General features: G+C 42.5%; 1 protein-coding gene across 3 annotated transcripts in view; it reads left to right on the forward strand.

Annotated features, from left to right (window-relative positions):
* The window catches only part of G3BP1 (G3BP stress granule assembly factor 1), a 46,392-nt gene extending 25,288 nt beyond the window's left edge, over positions 1-21,104 (forward strand). For 2 of the 3 annotated variants that reach the window (XM_075009813.1, XM_075009815.1), the window contains exons 2-12: positions 3,366-3,480; positions 6,946-7,027; positions 7,812-7,985; positions 12,462-12,552; positions 13,849-13,942; positions 14,299-14,503; positions 15,801-15,902; positions 16,509-16,620; positions 16,996-17,121; positions 17,219-17,349; positions 20,033-21,104. In XM_075009813.1, the coding sequence (XP_074865914.1) occupies positions 3,386-3,480; positions 6,946-7,027; positions 7,812-7,985; positions 12,462-12,552; positions 13,849-13,942; positions 14,299-14,503; positions 15,801-15,902; positions 16,509-16,620; positions 16,996-17,121; positions 17,219-17,349; positions 20,033-20,239 (1,419 nt within the window). In that variant the 5' untranslated portion in view covers positions 3,366-3,385 and the 3' untranslated portion in view covers positions 20,240-21,104. The remainder of the gene's footprint in view (positions 1-3,365; positions 3,481-6,945; positions 7,028-7,811; positions 7,986-12,461; positions 12,553-13,848; positions 13,943-14,298; positions 14,504-15,800; positions 15,903-16,508; positions 16,621-16,995; positions 17,122-17,218; positions 17,350-20,032) is intronic. The other variant, XM_075009814.1, reaches the window with a different exon arrangement.
* Positions 21,105-24,425: the final 3,321 nt, after the last annotated feature.

Raw genomic sequence — 24,425 nt, forward strand, 5'->3', positions numbered from 1 at the left:
AGAGACTCGCTTTCGGGCCATCGGCTCCCTCGTGCAGGTCATCACCTTCAGCCCTACGGTGCCGGTCCTGACATGCTTACAGCTGCTGGGCCACATGGCAGCAGCGACGTTTGTAGTACAGAACGCCAGGTTACACATGCGCAGCATGCAGCACTGGCTGGCGAGTGTCTACAAACCGGCAGCACACACCGTTCACAGGGTGGTGTCGCCCACAGCAGAGGTGCGCAAATTCCTGCAATGGTGGGTAAACTCCAAGAACTTGCTAACAGGGGTACCCTTCCACCAACCACAAATATCGGTTTTTCTTACTACAGATGCCTCCCTCATAGGGTGGGGAGCACACATGGGCAAAGAAGTGACTCAAGGGCTGTGGTCCTCCACGGAGCAGTCACTGCACATAAATATACTGTAGGTCAGAGCAGTGTTCAACGCCTGCAGACACTTTCGAGACCATATACAAGGCAAAGTCGTCGGGATCAGTACAGACAATACCTCCACCATGTGTTATATAAACCGGCAAGGAGGAGCTCGGTCCCGTGCCTTATGTGCGGAAGCAGTCCGGTTATGGAACTGGTGCATCGCCAACAATATAATCTTGAAAGCCTCGTACTTACCAGGCGCTCACAATGTGAAGGCAGACCAGCTAAGCAAGCGTTTTGCACTCACGCACGAGTGGCAGATCCGTCCCGATCTGCTACGACCGATTTTCCACGCATGGGGTTTTCCCCAGATAGACCTGTTTGCCACTCAACACAACAAGAAGTGCCCACGATTCTGCTCCAGGGCAGGACTGGGATGGGGGTCCCTGGAGGACGTGTTTGCGATCTCGTGGAGGGGCCCCCTGCTTTACGCTTTTCCTCCCACAGTGCTGATCCACAAAGTCTTGCAGAAAGCCAGGAGCGAAGGAGCCCGAATGATCCTGATAGTCCCAACGTGGGATCGACAGCAATGGTTCCCCCTACTCCTGTGCATGTCGGACCGTCCACCGATGCCTCTTCCGGTGGCGCCGGATCTGCTCACACAAGCCCAGGGGTCCATAGTGCATCCGCACCCCCAAGGCCTGCGACTACAAGCGTGGTTAATCCAAGGCTCAGCTCCCTAGAGAGCACATGCACAGAGGAAGTGCAGCAAGTCCTAGAAAGTAGCAGGAGAACTTCCACCAGGAAGACCTACAAGCAGAAATGGACTCGCTTCACGGCTTGGTGTTCTACCAAACAGCTGGCCCCCCTTTCAGTGCCTATACCTGTAATATTAGAGTATTTACTGGACCTCAAGAGAGGAGGACTCTCACTATCCTCGTTAAAGGTCCACCTTGCCGCCATTTCGGCGTTCAGACACGAGGAGGAAGGGCACACGGTGTTCGCCCATCCCATGGTTACCAGGTTCCTCAAAGGGTTGGTAAACCTATACCCCCCTCGGAAACCGCTTCCACCTTCGTGGAACTTGGACCTGGTGCTTAACGCGCTAACGGGACCACCGTTCGAGCCCTTGGCCACGGTTTCCCTCCGCCTCCTTACGATAAAGACAACCTTTCTTCTTGCAATTACGTCAGCTCGCAGGGTGAGTGAGCTTGCAGCAGTTATGGCAACGCCACCCTGCACTGTTTTTTCCAAGGAGGCGGTAACCATACGGCTGCATCCAGCCTTTGTTCCCAAGGTTTCTTCTGAGTTTCACATTAACGAACCTATTGTTTTACACTCGTTTTATCCAAAGCCTCATAATTCTAACAAAGAGGCGCGCCTACACCTCCTGGACGTGAGGAGGGCGCTAGCCTTCTATGTAAACAGGACCAAGTCCTTCCGGAAAACGGATAGACTCCTAGTCTCTCTCGCTCCGAAATCGAAAGGAGAAGGTCTCTCTTCGCAGAGAATCTCGAAGCACATCGTGTCCTACATAAAAATGTGCTACGAACTCAAAAAGACTCCTTTATTGGCCACTCCCAAGGCTCATTCCACTAGGGCAGTGGCGGCATCAACAGCCTTTTTCAAGGGCGTTGCACTAAAAGACATTTGCAGAGCAGCGACCTGGTCATCCTTCGCCAAACATTACGCCCTTCACAGGGTATTCCAAGAGGATACACGTCTCTCAACAGCGGTCCTCTCGGGGACAAGCTGCACATAATCCGATTACCCACCTCCTATCTTGGGTTACTGCTGGGTAGTTACCTATTGTGGAGCACCCACGGGGACACTTGAAGAAGAAAGACAGGTTACTCACTGTAGTAACGGTGGTTCTTCGAGATGTGTCCCCGTGGGTGCTCCACTACCCGCCCATCCTCCCCGCTTCGGATCTCTGTTAGTGTTTTGCAGAAGCATCCGAGGCGGTTGGTCAAGGAACTGGCGGGGACCGGATCGCACACGTGGCCAGGAGCGTGCAAGGGAGCAGCGCGCGCCGGCGCATGCGCGGTCCGGCAGAAACTGCTTGGAAGATCCGATCTGCGGCGCCGGGCGAGCCCGACACCTATTGTGGAGCACCCACAGGGACACATCTCGAAGAACCACCGTTACTACGGTGAGTAACCTGTCTTTTCCTAGCCTTGTTTTAATATTTGCTTTCAGTACTGCAAGCAAGAAAACTACTGGTATTGATTTGTACTCTGCGCCATTTTTTTTCGGAGCACATAGGACTGTGTGTTCTTGAGTTCCTTTTTAGACTGACTTGGACATTAAGAGTTAGAGGCTAGATGTTTTGTGAATCTGAGAAGCCAAGATTTTCTTTAATTATTTATCCAGTAATATTAGATAAAAGGTAAATAGACTATATCATAGGCTGGGAAGCTGTAACTCACTTGATTTATTGGTATGATTTAGCTGACATGTGATCACCTAAGAGGGAAGGGGAGGAAGAGATGGATGGGAAGGAAGGATCTGCTTTTGTTAGGCTACATTAATTAATATAGTCTTGTATTCCTGTCAAATATGAAATGGACTGAATTAGAGCTTAGTAGGTGTTGTGTGCTATTCACAAATCGGACTTATACTGACCTTTTAAAAATGGTTTTAATACAGTAGCATCGAGCATTTTTATTTTTTATTGTGAAGTCACGTAAGGTAAATAGAACTTGGATCTACTGTGAATGACTTAACCACTTAATCCTCTTGAAGAACCTTACTTGTATGCTTTCTATTAGGATATTTGGGAACTTGTTACACTTGGATTATTTCCTGTTAAAAAGAAATAGACCAAAATAACCTGTTGTTCTAAAGAAAGTTGATGAAAGTACAACCTTATCACTTAAGTGGATTAAGTGGATTGTTTGTGTTAAAGCTATTCATAGAGGTCAGTGGTTTTTTTCCATCTTGCCTTGTGTCTCAATATATACTATAAAATAGCGAGCTAATTTTCATGAAGCTTTGGTTCTTCAGTTTTTCAGTTGACCAAAGAAATGGTGATGGAGAAGCCCAGTCCCCTGCTGGTCGGGCGGGAATTCGTGAGGCAGTATTATACTCTGCTGAATCAGGCACCAGACTATCTGCACAGGTAATGTTGCTCTTAATGTTTCACTTTGCTTTTCATGTATTTAACAATACTTTTATGTTTTGAAACAAACCTAAGCCCTCCTTTTGGTTTGCCAGATCCAAGATTTGGATACTTTTTTTAAATGTATTAACAAGGGCCTGATGGACTCTAAGTGAATTCTCTCCTAGCTTGTGACGAAATGGAACAAAAGATAGTTTTAATCTAAGGTGTTGCTAATTGTCAGTGCTTAAATTTTGAAAACTGTTCTGTTTTGATAGCCTGAAGCTTCTTTACTAAATTTAGCTCTCAAGTATGAGTTTCATAATGTGGTTGAGTAAAAAAGATTTTACAATTAAAATTAAACCTTTTTCCAGTTAAATTTGAAATTATGCAACATTTTAAGGTCTAGATTTAATCTTAAACTATTTTCAAAAAGGTACATTAATTCCTTACACTTCTTGGGGTAGCTCAATGATGTAAAGTGTTCTGGAATTTTAAATTGTTTGCAGAATCAGAGGAAAACATCTCTTTAACTTCTGAGATGAGCATAAGGTTTATAACTGAAAGTGTCTCGTACTGTATTTTCAGTCTGTACTATGAAGTGAATGTTGATATTTACATTTAGGAAAATGTCTACTTCCAGTTTCTGTTTTGCAGAAAAGCTTCTGTCTTGATCAGTTCAGGTTTCAGGTTAGCTAACAGGCGCAGAGAGCGTGTTTTCGTTTGGGCAAGCTCCATAAAGATAGACTTTGGATTTTGTGCACTTGGAAATTAAAGCTCACTTACATCCAAATGCTGCTTCACACAAATCCTCAGGAAAACATCACGGAAATAGGAAATAAATCCATCAATTTCCTAAGATAATAAAGAAGTAAAAATTTAAGGATCTGATTTTATTGTGTATCTATATACCTGTTGAAGCAATATAATTGCTTATCCTGGATATTCCTAGATTATAAAGCTGGAAGAGTCAGCTGTGTGGGCTTCTAATCTGACTTGCTGCATATAATGTGTGTCACAGAATTTTCCTGAATTAAGTCCTCTTTGAGCTTTGAAAAAATCTTTAGAGATTTAATCTAGCTCGTTACTGGTAATGAGTCCACCATAATCCTTTAAATTATTTTGGTGGCTAATTGCCTTTACTGATTTTTTTTTTTTTTTTTAAAAAAAACAAACTTTTTTTCTTGTCTGAACTGGTGTAGGTTCAGCCTCCACTCATTGGATTTCGTTACACTTTGAGAACAATAGGCTGTTCAGTTTAGTAGACAATCACATTTGTTTTTCATGTAGTTAGCAGTAAACTGTGGTAGTCACCCCAGTACCATCTTTTTTTGATAATGTAAAAGGCAAGTTAAGAACAAAGGGTATAATTTGATTTGCAAACCAACATATTTCAGTGGCTGCACCAATCAGTGAGAATTTAACCATTCTTTAGGACAACAAGAAAAATGCTAAATAATGTTTGTCAATTTATTTAAATAATCTATTGATTTAAATAGGTTTACTCTGATAAATGTTCCAGTGAATAACATATTTATGATTATTTGGGGTTATGCTTGGCCACATTAGATAAGCTAGGATCACACACAATCCAGACACCTCTTTTACTTCCTAAATGTAACTAGGTGTTTAGTGAAGATGATTTATAATTGTTTACAAGTATACAGAGCAGCTAAACTACTCATGTGGCCCAGCCACAGTTTGCTACCTATGTACAGGTTTTATTCTAATGTAACTTTACCGGTTGGAAAAGTTCTTAGGGAGCTCTGTGAAACTGTGTGGTTTGCTGCTGTTTTATAAGACTGTGTTGCATTGGCTCACACTTGAAAAGTTTTTATTTTGCAATTATCAGTGTTCAGAACACATTTAAAAGCTGAATTTTTGCAGGAATTCAGCTATGTTCTTCACTTAACTGACTGGAATGGCAAGTCATGAAATGTCTAGAAAGTATTACTTTTATTGCTTTGAAATCAGCTTGGTAAATTGTACAGAGAGCAACAGGCAAAGGTTTGTGTTATGGCATGTAGTTTATGGCACCAATTAGCAGCACTTTGAATGGGATGTGTTTAAGGTACTTTTGACAAAGTTCTTTTTTGTCTGTCCCTCTAATTTCTTAAAGATGACATTGTTCTGTCTATAAATTACTGCATTCTCACTCTTCTGATGTTTCTCCTGTATACTAAGTTGCTAACTTCAGAAGGAAAATTTAAAAAGAACTAAGGTGATGAAGTCAAAATTCAAATAATGTTGCCACTAGGGGATGTCTGGCATGGAAGTCTCATTTTTGAAAGGATTTCAAAACTGTAATTTGTAAACTTTTGGGGGGGCACTTTTAAATTGTTTTGGGTTGATTTTTTTTTTTAAATCTTTTTTATGGCTTTATTTTTTTAATTTCAAAACAAAGTTGCTTTCAAAATACAAAATCAAAATGTTCTGAACATCTCAAAATGGGTATTACGAGAACTCTCTTCTGCCAGAACAAAGTTCTGGCAAAATCACCCAAATTTCACAAAGGATTTCAACTTTGATGGAACTGCATATTCCAGCCGAATATGGTCCTGTTGAAGCTTTTGCAAACAGCTGGAGTACTTGCTTGGCTGTGGATGAGGTTCAGCATGTAAATATACTTATACCTTTAAACCATATAGGTTTTCTACAGTCCTGTAGTCTCCTCTAGGATCACTGGGGCTATTGGGTAAATCTCGGTACTGAAGCTGACATGGCTTGCTCAGTGCTCTTTTTAAATAAAGATAATTCTATTTCCTCATTTTAAGAATTTTTAATAAAACCAATATAGAGTAATTATGGTCAGGAAAGTTCAGTAAAGTTGACGGTCAAAAGAGCCAAGTTCCACTTACAGATTCTTAGTGCGTAGAAGTCAAGTAGCATGCCTTTGACAGTGTTTGTTTGAGCCAAGAAAGTGTGTGTAAGGTTAGCAGTTAACTGGGGCAAAGAGTTTTAACTGAGCAAATTTTGATCTCGAAATCACTCTCGAAAGCATGAACACTGCTGTTAATAGAGACCACTTCCCAGAGTATAGTTACATGTCAAAACTGGTGTCTTGGGCTCCTACCAGTGCAACTGATTCCTGTTGGGAGTGTGAACAATTTCAAGTATTTTTTCTAAAACCTATCCAAAGAACTTGGAACTGGCCGGGTGCCCTCAACAGACACCTCTTAAATTCTTTTTAAAAGATGCGTAAACTCAGTGGCATGTTCAGTGAGTATTTATTTCTGTGCTGATCTCTGCACCTAGCAGTATGAAAACTAAAGAATTTTGGTTTTGGGGAAAAAAAAATACTTCCAAGCAGGAATTTGGTTTTGAATGCAGTGAAATTTTGGACTGAGCACTTTTGACTGTTTGTCTTCAATATGACTTAATTCAAATATAGTATTTTTGTAGTAAAATACTGTCTGCTGAAGCCCTGTAAAATGACTGCTTTTAATGCAACAAGGCTTAAAGTATAAATTGTTCCCTCTTTTACAGGTTTTATGGAAAGAATTCTTCCTATGTCCATGGTGGCTTGGATTCAAATGGAAAACCAGCTGATGCAGTCTATGGGCAATCTGTATGTATTTGTAAAATTGAGGGAAATACTTTTACATGGAATCAAATATTTATAATTTTTTCTGGTCAATTATCTAGTTTTAGTGTTTGAGGCAGATTTGTCTGTTAGATGATACAGAGGGAGTGCATGTGTTCAGATTTTCAGAGTTGGTCGTAATTTTTGCTGCAGTTTGAATATCTGAGACAAGCCTGTGCTGGGGCTTAAATATAATTTGAAATAAGAGCCATTCTTCTGGGCTTGAAATGGAAATGATCACATGTTCCCAAAACTATGAACCACTACCAACTTTGAAGATGAAATCCTGACAGTAACACCACATACCGAGTGCCCTGGGCCATGCTGTCACAACAGTGAAACATCTAATGGTAGTCACCTGCTGCAAACAAAAGCAAAATTAAGGGTCCTCTCTGACCCTGGAGAGCAAGCACATGGCCTGGCTCCCGGGATTTGTGTTTGTCTGGGTGCTGCTTTGATATAAATTCAGTTATGATCAAATTTGCTAGTGTCCCCAAATTTGGGGCCTGTGGAGGAGTGAGAGGGGAGCCAAACAGCAGCATGTCTGGAGAGATTAAAGCAGTGAAGGCTTCAAGGTATTGAGGGAAAAATTTAAAGAACTACACCGGGGGTGTGGTTTTTGGAACTATGGTCTCTAGGGCTTTGAGGGCAAACGTAGGCTGCAAACCTCACACTGAACTGAATATTCTCTACCCACCAATCTACGCTATAGAAGCTCTTCCGATACACGTTTTCTGAATGAGAGTTTAACGGATTCTGTCTTTTGCAGGACATCCACAAGAAGGTGCTGTCGTTGAACTTTAAGGACTGTCACACAAAGATCCGTCACGTGGATGCCCATGCTACTCTTAATGATGGTGTTGTAGTCCAGGTGATGGGAGAACTCTCCAATAACATGCAGCCAGTGCGCAGATTCATGCAGACATTTGTACTTGCGCCTGAGGTATGGGTTAAAGAATGCAGCTGTTACTTTTACCTTGTGCTAGTACTGACAAAAAAAAAATTTGTACTATTTCACATTCCAGTGCTGAGCTGAAGATTCCAGTTGGGAAGTGTTTTGCACAAGAGTTCATCAGTGATTTGCTGCAAATGCTTTAAGAAATGAAAGTTATATAATCTGTTTGTTAACCTGAGACACTTAAGTTGTGGTTAAGAAGTGTCATTAAAATGGTGCTTAGCTAGGTATGTGGGGGTCGGCAGTATTTTCAGATTAACAGTTGAACCTCTCTCATCCGGTACCTTTGGGACCCGACCGGTGCTGGATGAGAGAATTTACTGGATGACCAGAGGTCAATATTTTCTAGCACATTACCAACACTTGCACTGCTTACTGGGCTCTTAGAAGACATTTAGGAGGTAAATTACTGGTAAATAACCTCACAAAACACGGAGAGCCAGGACTGTTGGCTGTAAACAAACTTTATGGGACCATGGGAAACCTGGCCACACCCATAAGTGGTCTTCTGGTTAACTAAAATAATGCCAAATTAAAGTTTGAACCTCTCTAATCTGGCAGTCTGTATCTTGCTTGCTCACTTGGTGCTGAAGAGCAGTGTTCATGATGCTTTGAAGACGTGCATTCCAAACTTTCTGATTGTTTTTGATGTCTCGCTGCTGTTTTGAAAATCCTTAAGAGGATTGAAGGTGGGAGTGCAGAAACAGATGGTAGTTGAATGACAATCTTTAACTTGGCAGTTTATTTTGGAAGCTGTAGCTCTTGGTCTTCTCAACTTTGCTAGTTCACAAATATTACCTTTACTGAGCCTTTCTGATAAACACCTAGAAAGATAGCAATGAATAACTTCATTGCAGATCGCTCATCTTGTTTACAAGTGTCTTGAGTGCATGCTTTTACTTCTGCACCTCATGGAGTTAAACAGGCACAACGCTTCTAGAAAATTGGCTATATAGCTTCTAATTTCTGTTTCTCTGGCATTTTCTAACTGGACTTGATATGACCTAAAATCTCTCTTTGCATTTGTTGTCTTTTCAGCTTTCTATATTTCGCATCCTTCAAATACCACTTGCTAAACAGAGAACCATTAGAGAAACCACTATACAGCATCTCCGCAAAGAGTTAATCTCTGAGATTTATTAATTCCCCCATGTTTTCACAGACAGTGTAATTCTAGAACTTATCCATAAAGTTAGGATGCTTTCGGGGGATTTCCTTTTGGATTACTCTTTCTGTTGGTATTCATAAACAGCTGGCTGTTTTGTATTTTAGGGATTTTTCAAACTTCATTTCACTGTGGCAACCGCCTGTCCCCAGTCTCATACTAATACTATGAGGACCCCATTAAAATGGGGTGACAGTCTACTTAGAGGTCCAGACCCATAATTTGAGAACCACTGCTTATAATGGACCACCTTTTCTTTGAAGTCTAGTCAGACACATGAGCTAGCCAAATATAGATCGATTACCAAGTGTGAACTACTCTTACAGGCTGGAATGAATTTCTTTTGACCCTTTTTTATTTGCAATAGAACTTATTTGCATCTAAAATAGAAAATCACACTGACAAAGTGCAGCAAAGTAATTGGTGTACACGTGTCTGATACAAATAAACTTACCAGTTTGCAGGATAACGAAGGCAGGCCTGTATTCCAATGCCCCAGTGTATCCTAGTGTGGGGTCTGCTTTCCCTGAACAACTGCCTTGCCCCTCTTCAGTCCCATTTTAAACTTCTGTCGTCTTTTTGACTCTTTGATTCCCAGGCTTGTAGCATTGTGTGTTAATACCTCTTTGTGTTTATCAAGAAGTAGCTTATCTTGGGCTATTCTGTTTCATTCTTGCTTGTATTTGTTACGCACTTGAACCTTTTTAATCTAGCAATTTTGGGAAATTAGCCTGTGCTGGCTTATGGAATTTTCCAGACTATAGGCATTTGCCCTAATGATGGGTAAACAAAGTCTAGTACTAAAGCTTTTGTATGTACAAACCATTATAGAATATGGGACATTTTTATAACCAGTTGTCCCGTGTTAAGGATATATTTTTAAACTCTTATTCGGGGTGAGTCTTGAAGGAGGTAGGGTGCAGGAGTGCACTGAGGGTGGAGGAATTGTGCAGCCTGGGAAGCCCTGAGGGTGTCTGAAGCACAGGTGTTCTTGGATCACAGGAACCCGGATTAAGGGGATTCTAGTGTATGCTAACATAATAAGCATCCCAGTTTATTAAGTTAACATACGGTATTCGTAAATTATAGAGCAGCTCCAAGCCTGTATATTGGTTTCTAGTTATGATTTTGTTCTTCTCAAGGTGTTAGTGAGAGTGCCTCCAGAAATCTCTTCTCTAGATGCAGGCGCTAACCTTTTGTTCAGCTTTAATTTGGCCTTATTGATCCCCTCAGCCCTAGTGAAGTTAGGTATAGCAGCTTTATTGGACTGAATTGCATTTTTTTTTTTGCCTTTTAGCATCAAGAATCCTTTTAAAAGCTGTACAATGTCTCACTGCTTTCTGCAGAGTGTTACAGGTTATGTCATTGTCCTCTGTCTCCACCATAATAGCAAGCACACAGCTGTAGGAGTGACTGTTATGGTTGCAACAGCTTTTCCATTCTGACAAGCAAGTTAAACCTCAATTTAAAAAAAAAAAAATGCGAAGTAAGCACAACTCAAAATCTCTCTCTCCCTGGCCCTGGTTCAACTGCCCTGCTCACCACCTGCACATGGATCCAGCTGATCCCCCATCTCCACTCTCGGCTCTGGCTTTCCACCTTTTACATCCCCTCATCTCCCCCCCCCGCCAATGTGGGGCTCCAATTCTAACCCACCACAAGTTTGACACCTGCCTGCCCCGCCCCCAGCCCCAACCCACTGCCAGGCCTAACCCTCCCCAACTGCCCCCTGCCCAACCCAAGGACTTAACTTTCAAAAGGTGCTCAGGTGCTCCTGTTGCTTCCCCGGCTACAAAACACGCGTTCATCTGGGGAGACACCCCACACCCCGTGCTTACATGAAATGTAAGTTATGTGAGGGTGCATGGGAACACATTGCTGAGGGCCTTAACTCAATTTTCTTTTTTTTTTAAGAAAATGAAAAAGTATATGCATTGTTTAAACCATAGCTTTGGGGGTGGGGCTGGGGATGAGGTGTTCAGTATGTAGGCTGGCTCCAGGCCTTTCTCCACACAGCAGCTTGGGCCCAGAAGAGGATCACTTTGCCAGAGCCGCTGTGGCTCCAGTGGGCGCAGCCAGGGGTGGGTGGGGATGTGCATGTTCCCAGCTGGGTAAGGTCCAGGTTCATGTGCCGCTGTGCTTCCCAGCCAGAGTGAGGAAATGCAGCAAACTGTACGTTCCCCTTGATCTCTCAGATATAGAGTTCTTGGTCCCATATCTGGCCCCCTGCTGCCACCCTGTGGTCATTCTATAGCAGAGCCCTCCCTTTCCATTTTAGGAGAAGCAGTCCCAGTCCAGGCACATCCCATTGTCCTGGTACAACCAAACTCTGACCCTGCTAAAGGTTCCAAGAGGAGGAAGCTGCAGACTGAATTTGATCCTAGCTCTTACCTTAGAGGAGGAGTTCTTGAACAGACAGACTCACAGATAATCTCTCAAATATACAATAAAGGAAATATGAACCTAGTACTTGTATTTTCCACACTGGAGATAAGTTTATAGGCTTATTCCTCGGAGTGGCCAATATTGTCTGATCATGGTGCCCCAGATTCTTACGTTTGGCCAAACAGTTTAATGCAGTACATGGAATAGCCGGTTGGGGGCTGGGGGGGAGAGTGATACAAAACAACCTTTACATTCCCTTGATCCCCTTCTTGACTGGAAGTCAATCCAGCCATCTCATAGGTCTGGCCTACACAAGGGCAGAAAATTGATCCCAAATGTGCAGTTCTAGCTACGCCATTAGCATAGCTAGAATCGACATATCAATCGCCTGTCTGCCCGTGTGTGGGTTGGGGCTCTTCAAACTCACGCTGATATCCCTTACGCAATGCAGCGTGAAGTAAGAGGGTTGATGGCCGAACCTAGAGGCAGCGATTTCTTTTTTCCTGTGTCTTTTCAGATGCAGCAAAATCAAATTCCTGAGGCTCGATTGCAGCGCGTCGAATGTACAGTTAGTGTAGACATAATCCTAGTTTAGGGCAGCCTCAACTACAGATTTGCTGTTTTACATCGCCTAGTGTGGTGACGTTCTTGGGGAGCTGCACATAATCATATTCTCCCCTCCTGGCCTGCCCAAGAACATCCCTACTCCTTGGGAAGTGAGTGTAGAAGCAAGTTTGCTAGTTTCCTTTGTTGGGGCAGTTGCTACTTCCATATTGCCAGTGTCCGTAGGAGGGGCAGAGATGTGACCGGGGTCTGACACTATTGCTGTAAATTCTTTTCTTCATAATCGTGTCATGGTTTGGTCTGGGACTGAATATATTGTAGCCAACTTCTTGTTCCTGTTTTGCCACCAGGGTTCTGTTGCAAATAAGTTTTATGTCCATAACGACATTTTCCGTTACCAAGATGAGGTTTTTGGTGATTCGGACACTGAGCCTCCAGAGGGTAAGTTATGTACCACATTTCTCCTCCTCCCTCCCCACCCCACCCCCCGATGCCACCGGATGTACTGGAGTTCCACTGAGCCTACCCATTCCACCAGCTTGGGCTCCCTTACTCTCTCCTATTGAAGCAGGCCCTCAAGCCTCCCTTAACTCACAGGTTGGGACACATCCAGCTGCAGAGGGACACAGAGTAGAGCAGGCTGGGGCCAGGCTGTTCCCCTTCTCCCTGCTACCAGTGGTGAGTGCAGGGACAGGCCTGATCTCTGCTGCTGGCACCAGGTCCCCTGTAGTTATTCCAGGCCACATGGCTTGGTGGAAGTGATGTGGGGCAGGAAGAGGTGGAATGGGGTTGGGGCCTATCCTGGGTCCCACATCTCCTTAGGAATGGCTCTTGATACAGCAGCTATCTTGGGCTGGTATTCTGTGTCAGGAAGTAGCCCTGGTTCACTTGCAGGCCTTAAATATGATTGACATGGCAGGAATCCTTTGTTTGCAAGTTTGATTTACTACCCCCTACTAGAGAGCGGAAAACAACTAGCAGTCCGAGATGGTGCACAGAACCAGGTGATCTGATCACATGATCCTGCAGTGTCAAAGCAGTCCTGAGTCAATATTAGCAGCATCCCAGGAAACTTTTTCAGAAATATGGGAGATTAGCATCTTCAGAGTGCTGTAGTTTTCCCCATATTGGCTCAGTGACTAAACAGCCAGACTGATTGCATTCCCTGGATGCAAGCACTTTTGTAATCGTTAGTCAATATTCCTAGCTTCAGATATGGAAAAGATATGTGCACACAAATAGGGTAAAATTACATTCAGTAAATCATAACTTTCCAGTGACTCCCCTCGCAGGCCATGACATTCATAAAATGCATCTTAGCTATGCCACATTCATAGCACTACCATATCTCCTGTAGAGAATGTGGGCATAATGCCACAATGGGAGCCTGGAGAATTCTACTGGTAGATGCTTTTGTGGCATTAGTAGGCACAGTTAGCAATTCTTAATTCTCAGACCCAAGGAGATTCTTTGTTACAAGAAGGCATATTTGCAATAAGTTCAAATTCTCTCCTGTATGTTTTTTTTCCCCTTGTTCATTCTCTACTGCTGGCACTTCATTCTGGGCTGGTGGCATACAGATTATTGCAGTTGTCAGCACTGGTCCTTCTTGCACTCATGCTAACTAAAATAAAACTTACAAAATGTGTATTTTGTGAAAAAAATTCCTTTGATCTTGGGTGGCATGCTAGGTGCAAGTTTTTTTTTTTATTTCCCTCCTTCCTTAATCTATTCTAGAATCTGAGGAGGAGGTGGAGGAACCTGAGGAAAGGCAGCAGACTCCTGAGACAGTTGCTGATGATCCTGGCACTTATTACGAGCAGTCTGTCAGGTAAAGGATTATATACTTACTATCAAGTTTGTCTGTAATCAAATGCAAAGAGAAATATGAAATGAAACATCCCTAGAAGTCAGGCTTCTGGTGTGGTATTGGTGGCATAAACTTGGCTAAATGATACCTTATTAGCTGTGAGGCTGAGAACATTTTTAGCTGATACATGTTAACATTCTGCAGAATAACATGTAACTCTCACTCCTGTGAATTACATGCCTAGTGAAGTGAATTTTACTGTGCTATTTATCATGGTTACGTTGTGCTTTGCATACCTGGGTGAAAAGCATGCCTCCAGAACTGTCCTTTATCACAATTGTGAATGGATTGTTCCCATTTGTGATGTTCTCCAATAGCAATGACTTGGAGGAACAGCTGGAGGAGCCAGTAGCAGAACCAGAACCTGAGCCTGAACCAGAGCCCGAACAGGAGCCAGAACCAGAAGTGCAGGAAGAGAAACCTGAGCCGGTATTGGAGGAAACTGTTCCTGAGGAGACAGTGGAAAAGAGTCCTTCTCCAGTCCCTGCAGACCCTGCTCCAGTGGTGCAAGAGGACTCCAGGGTAATGAATCAAGTAACTTTCAACATACTGTTCAATATGTTCACCTCTTCTTCAGTATGCATCATATTAGCTCTGGGGCTAGCTGGATGAGAAGTATCCAAATTATTTTGTGTAAGACTTCTGTCATGCTCCTTAATTGTCTTTTTCACCTCAAATTGAGTTTATCTACAGAAAACTGATTAGCCAGTCAGCTGATTGCTGGTACCGCAATATAATGACACATTATTTGGGCCCTCTGTATTTTTGTATTTGTTCAGTTTGCTCCAGAAACGGGCTTGAATTTGTCCTTGAGGTGTGTGGCTTTTATTATTATTATTTAATGCTTATGGGGTGACTTAGAAGGATTAGATTTAGCAGATTACTAGAACAGGAAGAAACCTCAAGAGGTCAAGTCCAGTTGCCTGCACTCGTAGCAGGAACAAGCATTGCCTTCATCTAACCTGTTAAATCTCCAGTGATGGAGGTTTCACAACCCTAAAGCAGTTTATTCCAGTGCTTAACCACCCTGGCAATTAGGAAATTTTTCCTAATGTCAAACCTAAACCAGCCTGGCAGCAATTTAAGCCCCTTGCTTCTTGTCCTGTCATCAGAAGTTAAGGAGAACAATGTATTTGGTTAATAACCAACATTTAGACAAAGAAAAATATTGCTTAATTTAACTCCCTGAATCTCAAGACCTATGCTTTGTGTCTTCCCCTTTTTTAGTTTCCCACAAGAGTGAAAATTTTAAATGGAAGTCTTTAAAATGCATTTTACAGAGTTGAGAAAATTTAATCAAGCATCAGTAACTATTGAAATTAAAGTCAAACTCTGTCAAGCCAGCCTAAGGTTGTGAAAGTATTTTTCCATATGTGGATATGGTGTAACCACTGGTATGGGGTGTCACTCTGCTACATCCCTGCTTATTTGTGCATTAAGGGATTCAGAGCAGCCTGATTCTACAATTGCAGTTTGGGTGAAGGATCATTAGGTGTCACAGATCTAGTATAATGCCCTTAGGCTACTGTTGTGCTGGATTTCTCTCCTGTTGCATAGCGGTATGCTGGCAATGAGGCAGCGTGTGGCAGCAGTGCTCTGCACTCTGACTCTTCTGCATTGGGATGGTTCACAGGCAGCTGTGGGGGAACTGCTGAGGGCTGGATCCAGAACACAGAAGGCTCAAAGATGGTTTTAAATGTGTCATTACCGTGGCCTCAGTTGCTTCTCCCAAGAGGCACAGCTCAACGTCTGGACCTGTTACTCAGAAGAAGTAGAACTGCAAGCCTTGAACTATTAGTAACATTGTTCATTCCTCTAGACATTTTCGTGGGCGTCCGTAACCAGCAAGAACCTCCCACCCAGTGGAGCTGTTCCAGTATCAGGAATACCACCTCATGTTGTGAAAGTACCAGCTTCGCAAGTAGGAATTCTGCACTAATCACAAAATATTTGGTGACATGGGGGAAAAACACATGCAGTAGAAATTCCCGGCTTAATTTTTTAGGACTTTTCACAGGGGTTTTGGAATTAGCAGGGGGTTTGTCGATAACTTTTTTTTTTTTTTTCAAACGGGAAGAAAAAACAAATCACACTCACGACCCTTTTAGCTGTAAAGAAGAAGCATCAATGTGTACCATGTGTTCCATGTGTATCCACTTTGGATCAACATGCAAAAGTCTAGTGCGGGCAGTTCCATAGAGCTTGGGCAAACTTGCCAAGTTAGAGGTAATAAAATCTTTCAGCCATCAGTAGTCAAGATGAACTGAATCTCTTTCCAGTATTTATCTAGACCCAGAGTACATTTTATTGAATGAGGGATGACTGTAAAAAATCTAGCACTGCACAGTTTAAAAAAATTCATTTTTAATTTAGAGGAAATGTTTTCTATAGCCACTGATCGAGCAATCTTTTGCACATCAGAAATTCTTAATGTAGTATCTAGTCATGTAGTAAGCACTGAAGAATGAACATCGCTATTAAGTGTGCCTGTTTTTACACATCACTTATTGCTTATTTGTTTCTGCAGCCCCGTCCTGAGTCTAAACCTGAATCTCAGACTCCACCACAGAGGCCTCAGAGGGATCAGAGAGTGAGGGAGCAGCGAACAAGCATCCCACCACAGAGAGGGCCTAGACCAAGTAAGAAATGCTAGAAGGGAGAAAGAGTACTCGTGTGCGCTCTCACCTTTTAATTGCCTGAGGAGCCCTAAAGCACTCATGATACCATATGTTGATTACTGATGGTTTTTTAGGTCCTAATGATAGTCCAAGTTACTATTGCTACTTTTGCTATTTTAAATGATCTGGTCATGAACCTCTCTCTGATACAGACTTTCACAAATACCAAAAAAGTCTAATGCCTATCAGTTGTGAAAATGATTGGTTGATTTGAAATTCCACTAGAGCTTGAGAGACTGAATCTTATTGCATTCCAGTTACACTGGTGATTGGCACTGTTCAGGTATATTGCATGATGTTTGACCCTAAGCAAGTACTTTTTTTTTTTTTTTAAAGTTCGTGAAGGTGAGCAGGGTGATATGGAAACAAGACGGATTGTTAGGTACCCAGACAGTCACCAGCTCTTTGTTGGGAACCTTCCTCACGATGTGGATAAAACTGAACTGAAGGATTTCTTCCAAAGTAAGTTGCTTATTTTACTATGTTCACCGCAGGGATTTGGAGTTGCATCCAGAAGCGCATGTCTGTTTCTGCAGAGCATTCTAATGTGTGACCGAAGAACTTGGCTCCTCTCTTGCAGATTATGGGAACGTTGTGGAGCTCCGCATCAACAGTGGTGGGAAGCTCCCTAACTTTGGGTTTGTGGTATTTGATGATCCTGAGCCAGTTCAGAAGATCCTGAGCAACAGGGTAAGAGGGTGATATTTGGATGAGCAGTGATTTGATTGCACAAAATATTGTATTTGAATCTGTTTGTCTGTTAATGGTGGGCATAGTCTGTCTGACCAATGAGGAGAAGGGCTATTTTTCTAGTGAGATGATTTTTTTTCAGACCCTCTGCCTGCAGTTTTCTTCCCTATGTGAAGCACTCTGAGTAAATGTTTTACATTTTCATGCTGTTCTGGTAATTAACACATACAGTCGGCCAAATTTTAGTGCTGGAGCAAACCAAACGAGAAAGCTGATGTGGAAAACCAAACTAGCCAACTACATGGGCTGATAGACAGTGCAGTGTAAGCTCCAAACAACAATCCTGTAAGCAAAGACCCTTTGCCAGCACTGTCATGTGGGAATTCTGGGCTGTATGAGACAAATGAATCCTGTCCATCACAGGCTCTGCTTCATTGTCTTCAAGTCTTACCAAATTGCATGTATGTGTGTGAGAGAGAAGCTATGTGTACACAGCTTGTGGCAGGTGGTAGTGAGGAGGGAAACACAGGGAGATAGCCTCTGGATTCCAAACTGAAAAACTGCCCATTCACAGAGCCCAAATAAAGTACTGGAAAAGTGACTGACTTCAAATATAATTAACTGCGACACTCACTGCCTTGGCAATAGGACACAGTAATGGAGTTTTGTGTAGATTTACCATAAGTTATCTTCTAGTAGTTCAGAATACTGTGTTTCCATCTGTAATTGACTACAGTGAACACCCGACTTACCTGTAGGTTGTGTTTCTGGGTAACCACTTGAAAGTCGAATTTCATGCAAGTTGGGACTGGGTGGGGGAGGAGCCCCCAGTACTGGTGTCACCTGGCTCCCCCCTGCTTGTGGGAGCTGAGAAACTGACCAATATTACTGCACTGGACAGTTTTCTGGCTCCTGGGGGTAGTGGGGAGTCAGGCTGCCTGCCATTCATGATTTCAACTCATCATTGCAAGTCCAAAATCATGCGAGTTGGAGTTCTATTGTAGTTGACTATCAATCTTTAAGGATCATTCACAGTGTGCTAGAGACAAGCACACTTCCTTTACTTCTAGACCAGTTCTTGTAACAATGTTGTGTCTGCTAGATTGCAAATACTGCATATCAGGGCTTAAAATTACTAGTTAACTATCAAAGCAGAGGGCTAAAATTGTTTGCCAGTAGTTTGTGTGAAAGGGAGGTCCTGCCGGTCGAGTCTGTGGGCAACATGATGGTGATACTTAGCCGTATTCCCATATCTGGTTGGTGCAATTTAGAGGGAACTGGTAGCCAAGATTCTCAAAAGCTTTTTTGCTCATCCCTGGCAAATGTCACCATGTCCAGAACATGTCATCTCTCTCTGATAAGATATAATTGATATGTGTGATGCTACCTTCATCCTTGAATTCCTTAGCGTTTTTGTGTGTGTGTGTGTGTGTGGGGCGGGGGGGAGACAGGATAGACTCAGTCATATGTGGCAATAAGTTAATTTCCCTTTTTAATACTAAAGGAGTGTATATGCTGGCTGCTCATCAGTCTTGCTGTTGATCCCTTCTCAGCTTCAGTGCAATTTACCAATTCATGGTTTGGTTTGTCCACACCAGTGAGTTACTGCATGGCAAGCCAGAGGGTGAATCTGCAGCACACTGTGCTAACTTACCATATGGACACTGCTGCTACTCATTTAAAGTCCTGTTACGTGGCTTCATGTACTGTGGTGGTAGCAACCATATAGACAAGCTCTCAGTAACTCTTCATCACAGCAATGCAAAACATCACTTTAATTAAAGTGAAGGATTTTACCACAATGCACATAGCGTGCAGCATAACCTTCTGAGCTGCTTCAAATCAGAAGAGCTAAAAACAGGTGTTTTGTCTAATATTAGTCCTGCTGTGATTGTAAGGGATGGACTAGATCTGTCAGGTACCCTTCTAGTCCTATGATGCTGTGAAAAGTCAACCGGACTGTTACATTGGTTACTGAACGACTTCTTCGTTGTCTTAAACTGAGCTTTTTTCACTGTTTTATTTAACCTCTTGTTAGGAAAGGTAGAGCCTGTGTAATATTCACTTGTCACTATTCAGACAATGGGAAGGATGGATTTTTCTTTTTGATAAGCTTTTCCTGGTAGCCCAACATAATATCTGGGGCTACATCTACACTAGAGGTTTTTGAAATAAGGGCTCTTACTTTAAAATAACTTTGCTAGCGTCCACACTGTGGACACGCTATTTTGAAATTTAGTTTAGTGGGTACAGTATTTTGAAATCAGTAAACCTTTTTGCAGGAGGAATAACAGTTATTTCAAGATTGCTATTTTGAAATAGGTACTGTAAAGACCTGGAACAGCACTATTTCAAAATAAGCAATAATGGCATCCAGTAGCGCTATTTGAAAATAGTGCTGTGTGTCTTGACGTTGTTGTTTCCAAATACTTTTTGTGTATAGTTTGAAACAGCTACTTCAAAATGTCTGCAGTGTAGACAAAGCCTGAGTACACAACTGATAACTTAAAAACCCTGTAAATAGGTAGCGATCATTAACTTTATTTTCTTCTTTCTTGTCTTGTTCCCATTCCTAATACTAATCTCATTGGTAAATTCATGCAGTTCTCTTTGATGTGAAAGGCTTTGTTGGAAAGTTACAGCTGCATTGCTAATGCTGGTAAATGTTGTCTTTCTCTTACAGCCCATCATGTTCCGGGGAGAGGTGCGTTTGAATGTGGAGGAGAAGAAAACGAGAGCTGCCAGGGAGGGTGACCGCAGAGACAACAGGCCACGTGGACCTGGAGGCACTCGGGGCGGGCTGGGAGGTGGGATTCGAGGGCCTCCCCGTGGAGGAATGTCTCAGAAACCAGGATTTGGAGCTGGAAGGGGCATCGGGCAACGCCAGTGAACACATCAAGGATGTTGGCACAGTGGCACTAACCCTTGTTCCTGCAGATTTGTGAATTTCAGCCTTGGGTATCTTGGAATGTGGCCCTAGCCAGTTATAGACTGCTGCGTTTGATACTATTTTGGCCCCTTTTTGTTTTTGTTATGGTTTTGTGATATTTTTTTTCCCCCCTCCTCTCCCCAGTCCTTGTCCCAGATTCCAGCTTTGTGGAACAATATTTTAGGAAAAGTGGATTTTACAAAGAAACGAACTGAAGTTCCTTGCTCACTGCAAACTTATGGACTGGATTTTTTTTTTTTTTTTTTTTTGTATGAGTGGTCTGTCCTAAAGGAATGTAGGTTTTTTTGCTCTATACTGAAATTGAGTGCATTTCCATCAGTGGAATAATCTTTCACCTGCATGTGTTCAAGAGCCTGTAGGAAAACCTAGCACTTGGCAAGCATTTCAAGGCAGGAGAAACTATTGTTTATCCCTTGAGGGTCATGTGAACATCCTCTGGTCTGGCCATGTTGCCACTTGAAAAATTGACATTCACTCTTCTCTCTGTGGCGCTGTAAAAGTGGAGTAAAGGCTGTCCATAGAATCTTTTTTTCTTTTGATACATGATCACGAAAAGGAATTCTAACTACTGTTTTACCACTTGCAAATTTTGGATTGTGGGGTAGGTTTTAAATGTCTAGAACTTGACTCTTAAAACACTTTCCTGAACTTGTGAAATTTTTTATTGAAATAGGGAGTTTTTTCATGTTTTAGTTTGTATTTGTATAAAAAAAAAAAAGCAAAATTGTTGTGCCTTCTATTTATCTCTCATTCCAGTCTTGGCAAATTGTTAAAAAAATAAAAAAAAAAGTCTAGATTTGCTTTATCAAGTGGAGTATGTTGGAATTCTTGCAAAGGGGTGTGATCTACCCTGCCATTTGTTCCAGCACCACCTTTTGTCTGAGATCATGACAAAAGGTACTTCAGAAATTGAAAGAAGTCCTGCTGTGGCAGTAGGTGGCTGCCAGGTATTATAAAGCAGGTTGGCTATAGGCCAAATGTGTGCTTTATTCAGCTGACTGGAAAATTTACATGATATTTGTAATCCCTTTCATTGTGACTAGGAAACTTTAGTGATCGATCTTGGTTTTTTAAAAAAAAGAAGAGGTGAAATGTAAATGTGTTCTGTCTGATCCTGTATGCTTATTTCTTTTCTTAATTATAGGGGCTTTTTTGCAGTTTAGAAACTCCATCTGCCAGAGATGAGGCTGCTTAGAGCAGATGCATCTCTGACAACCATGCTAGAGGTGTGTACTGATGCCCTATTGGTTGCTGGGACATACTTCTAGGCTTGAATAAATATCTTATTCTTAGACTCCACTAAAATTGAAAATCAAAGACAAGACTATAAATTTTATTGCGACAGCCTTAAAGGATTACAGTGCACAGCGCACTGCTTGTGTTTTGGGAACATATGATGATCACGCTCCATTGTATGGAAAAATGTCTGGAAGAAAATTGCAGTCTTGCTTCTAGATTGACCCCAATGGCTTCCTCTATTAGAAGTGCCTCCCAAGCACCACCACTTTGTTAATATGAAGTGGTGACTGGATGGTTCATTATTTGTATGCCCCTTGCAGTGTCTGTATCACAGTGGGCACTTAGTGGCTTATCAGTAATTTATCATACATGTGAACTAGAATTCATAATGTCTTGAGTTCTGAGTTTTCTAAAGCTGTACCTGTGGCCCAGCTTGTGGGTGGTGGTCCCTGTTAGCTGAGTATTTGGGCAGCCACCCAGAAGAGAGTCAAATGCTGCCCAGCTGGTTAGCAGAAGGCCAACAGACAGCTACATGTTTCTGCTAGTGCTGCACATCCACTTGTGGCTTGGTGCACATAACAAACTTTATTCTGCACGTGGATAAAAAAATTAGAACACTGCTTGTGGCCTCTAATGCATTCAGCTGTACAAACTAGAACAGGGCAAGTGTGTGTGTGTGTGTGTGTGGTGGGGGGAATTGCTAGAAACAATACCACAAAAATAACTTCTTGTGGTTAGTCTGTACCTTACTAAAATTGTTGGAAACTTTGTCATGGACTTCAGTGTTTTGTTTAAAAACTGTTGTTCAGTTTGTAAAATATTTGAGGAGAGGCGGGTTGAATTGACTTCTAACATTCACCCAAAAGTATGAAGGCCTCTCCTAACACTTGAGCAGAGCTGTCTGTGGTGGCCATCCTCAGTGTGCCGCCTTAATGCGTGGGCAGAGAGGAAATGTACGCTTTTTTCCCTTGCGGTAATGTGTCTGAAGTTGGGAAAAGAAATTAGAACAGACAAGGATGGTTTTGTACTGTTACCAAGGGGTCAAGTCCCAAGTGTTTCTGTTCAGTCCTCCTTACTGGTGTTCTTCCATTGCGTTTCACACCTATGTCTCCATAATATATTCCAGTCTGGAGGAAGAAAATACTCTAGCTGCAGATACTGTGCTTTTGACCATCAAAGCACTTCATGGAGCAGCTTCAGTAAATAGCCCCTAAACCCTGCAAATGCCAGAGCTGGGAACAATTCTCCATTGTCAAAGGAGCACTTCCTTAAAGGGACTCTGTCCTGGTTTTTGGTTTAAAAGACAGTTTCAGGAGGGTAGGTTTCTTGAGCTTTCTCCACTAAGGGGTTGAAATGGGTTTTGTGGCTGAGCTCTGTTTAGACATTAGGCTTCTGTGGTGTAAACCACAGCGTCATTGTTACAGTGCCAGAAGGAAGCCAGGAGGCAAAACTGACCAGGTTCTCTCCAGAGACAAAGGTGAGTGAAATGTGAAAATTTAAAACGGGGTAAGACTTTTTTTATATAATTTTTGTTACAGGAGCAACATGGCTTTTAAAACTCTTCTTTTGGCCCAGAGGTCGCAATGTTCACAATACATGAACCAAGTCTGTGATGAGCCCACACTGGTGGGTTCTCTCCTGTGGCTGTAGCCCTGGCTACTCCCTCTAGGTATCGTGTAGTACTGCAGTCGCATCACGTCTTCGGCATGTCTGCTCATCTGTAGAGAGGTGGATATGCCAAACCTAAGTGATACCGTAGACTGCCCACCTGCACCTCTTCCTATGTCTGCTCACAATGCCAGGAGCAGGGAATTGAGTCCAGTCCAACAAGATGGGGGAGGTGAATGCGGGGTATGCTTTTTCACCAACACTCCTTTTCTCTGACATGGTGGTTTTCCCTTTATTGTAAAACATACTGAAGACTGCCATGGTGAAATCATAGCCAAAGGCATTATTAATAGAAAATAATGCCGTGTCTCCAAGCTGTGTTTTTGGAGAAGCTTCAAATAGGCAAATTTATTATCCAACTCTTCAGGAAAAGATTAGCTGAAGAGTGCTCTTATGTTGGCTCAGTCTGTCAAACTTTGGCCAAAGCCTTACTGAGTTGTTGCCCTACTGGGTGCAATGAAATGGACAATCGAGTCATGCTCATGTTGAGCACTGAGTCTAGAAGGGCCTGGAGATATGGTTTGCAAGCTCAAATGAAGTTTAATTAAAACAGATGTGTGGCAGCGTGAAAGCCTCATTTTGTAAACCTAAAGAGAATTTTGTTCAGCCATCCAAGTGTGCCTTAATTTTGGAAGGAGCATGCCGTCCTGGAGGAGAGGAAGTTCCTGTTTGAAGTGAACCAGCCCTATTTGTTAGCAAGGCAGCAGCAGGCCTAACTCCTGCTCTGTAAGTTTGACTTTTACAAAAATGCAGTGGGGTGTTAAAACTTGATCCCTCCTCTCTCAAAGTTGGAGGTAAAAAGTGCAGAGCCACTTTCCCAGCGAGTGGGCACTTGCATAGCATTACGGGAACTAACCCTAGTGCCAAGAGTATAAACACAACTATTTCACCTTCCACCTGCTGACGTGGTCCATGAACTTTGAGAACTTCATTATGAAGTCCACTTTGTAAGGAATGGAGCACACGTTTCCATGCTTCAGTTCTCATCTACATGTGTCTACTTACCTGAAACCTTCCCTATTCTTAGATTTTATTTTTTTAAAAATGAACATAAAAAAAATTCATTCCAAAATGTTTTACCCAGTGGCATGCTCCAGTGTTTCTTTAATGTAAATAGCTCTACAGCAGTGACCTGAGCCTGCGTTGGGGAAGTAACAGTGCATCACAGAAGTATAAATAGTTGTCTGTAACCCTGTCTTCTACAGTTATTTCTCTTGGC

The sequence above is a fragment of the Carettochelys insculpta genome, chromosome 15 (assembly GCF_033958435.1).
Source record: "Carettochelys insculpta isolate YL-2023 chromosome 15, ASM3395843v1, whole genome shotgun sequence".
NCBI classification, from domain to species: domain Eukaryota; kingdom Metazoa; phylum Chordata; order Testudines; family Carettochelyidae; genus Carettochelys; species Carettochelys insculpta.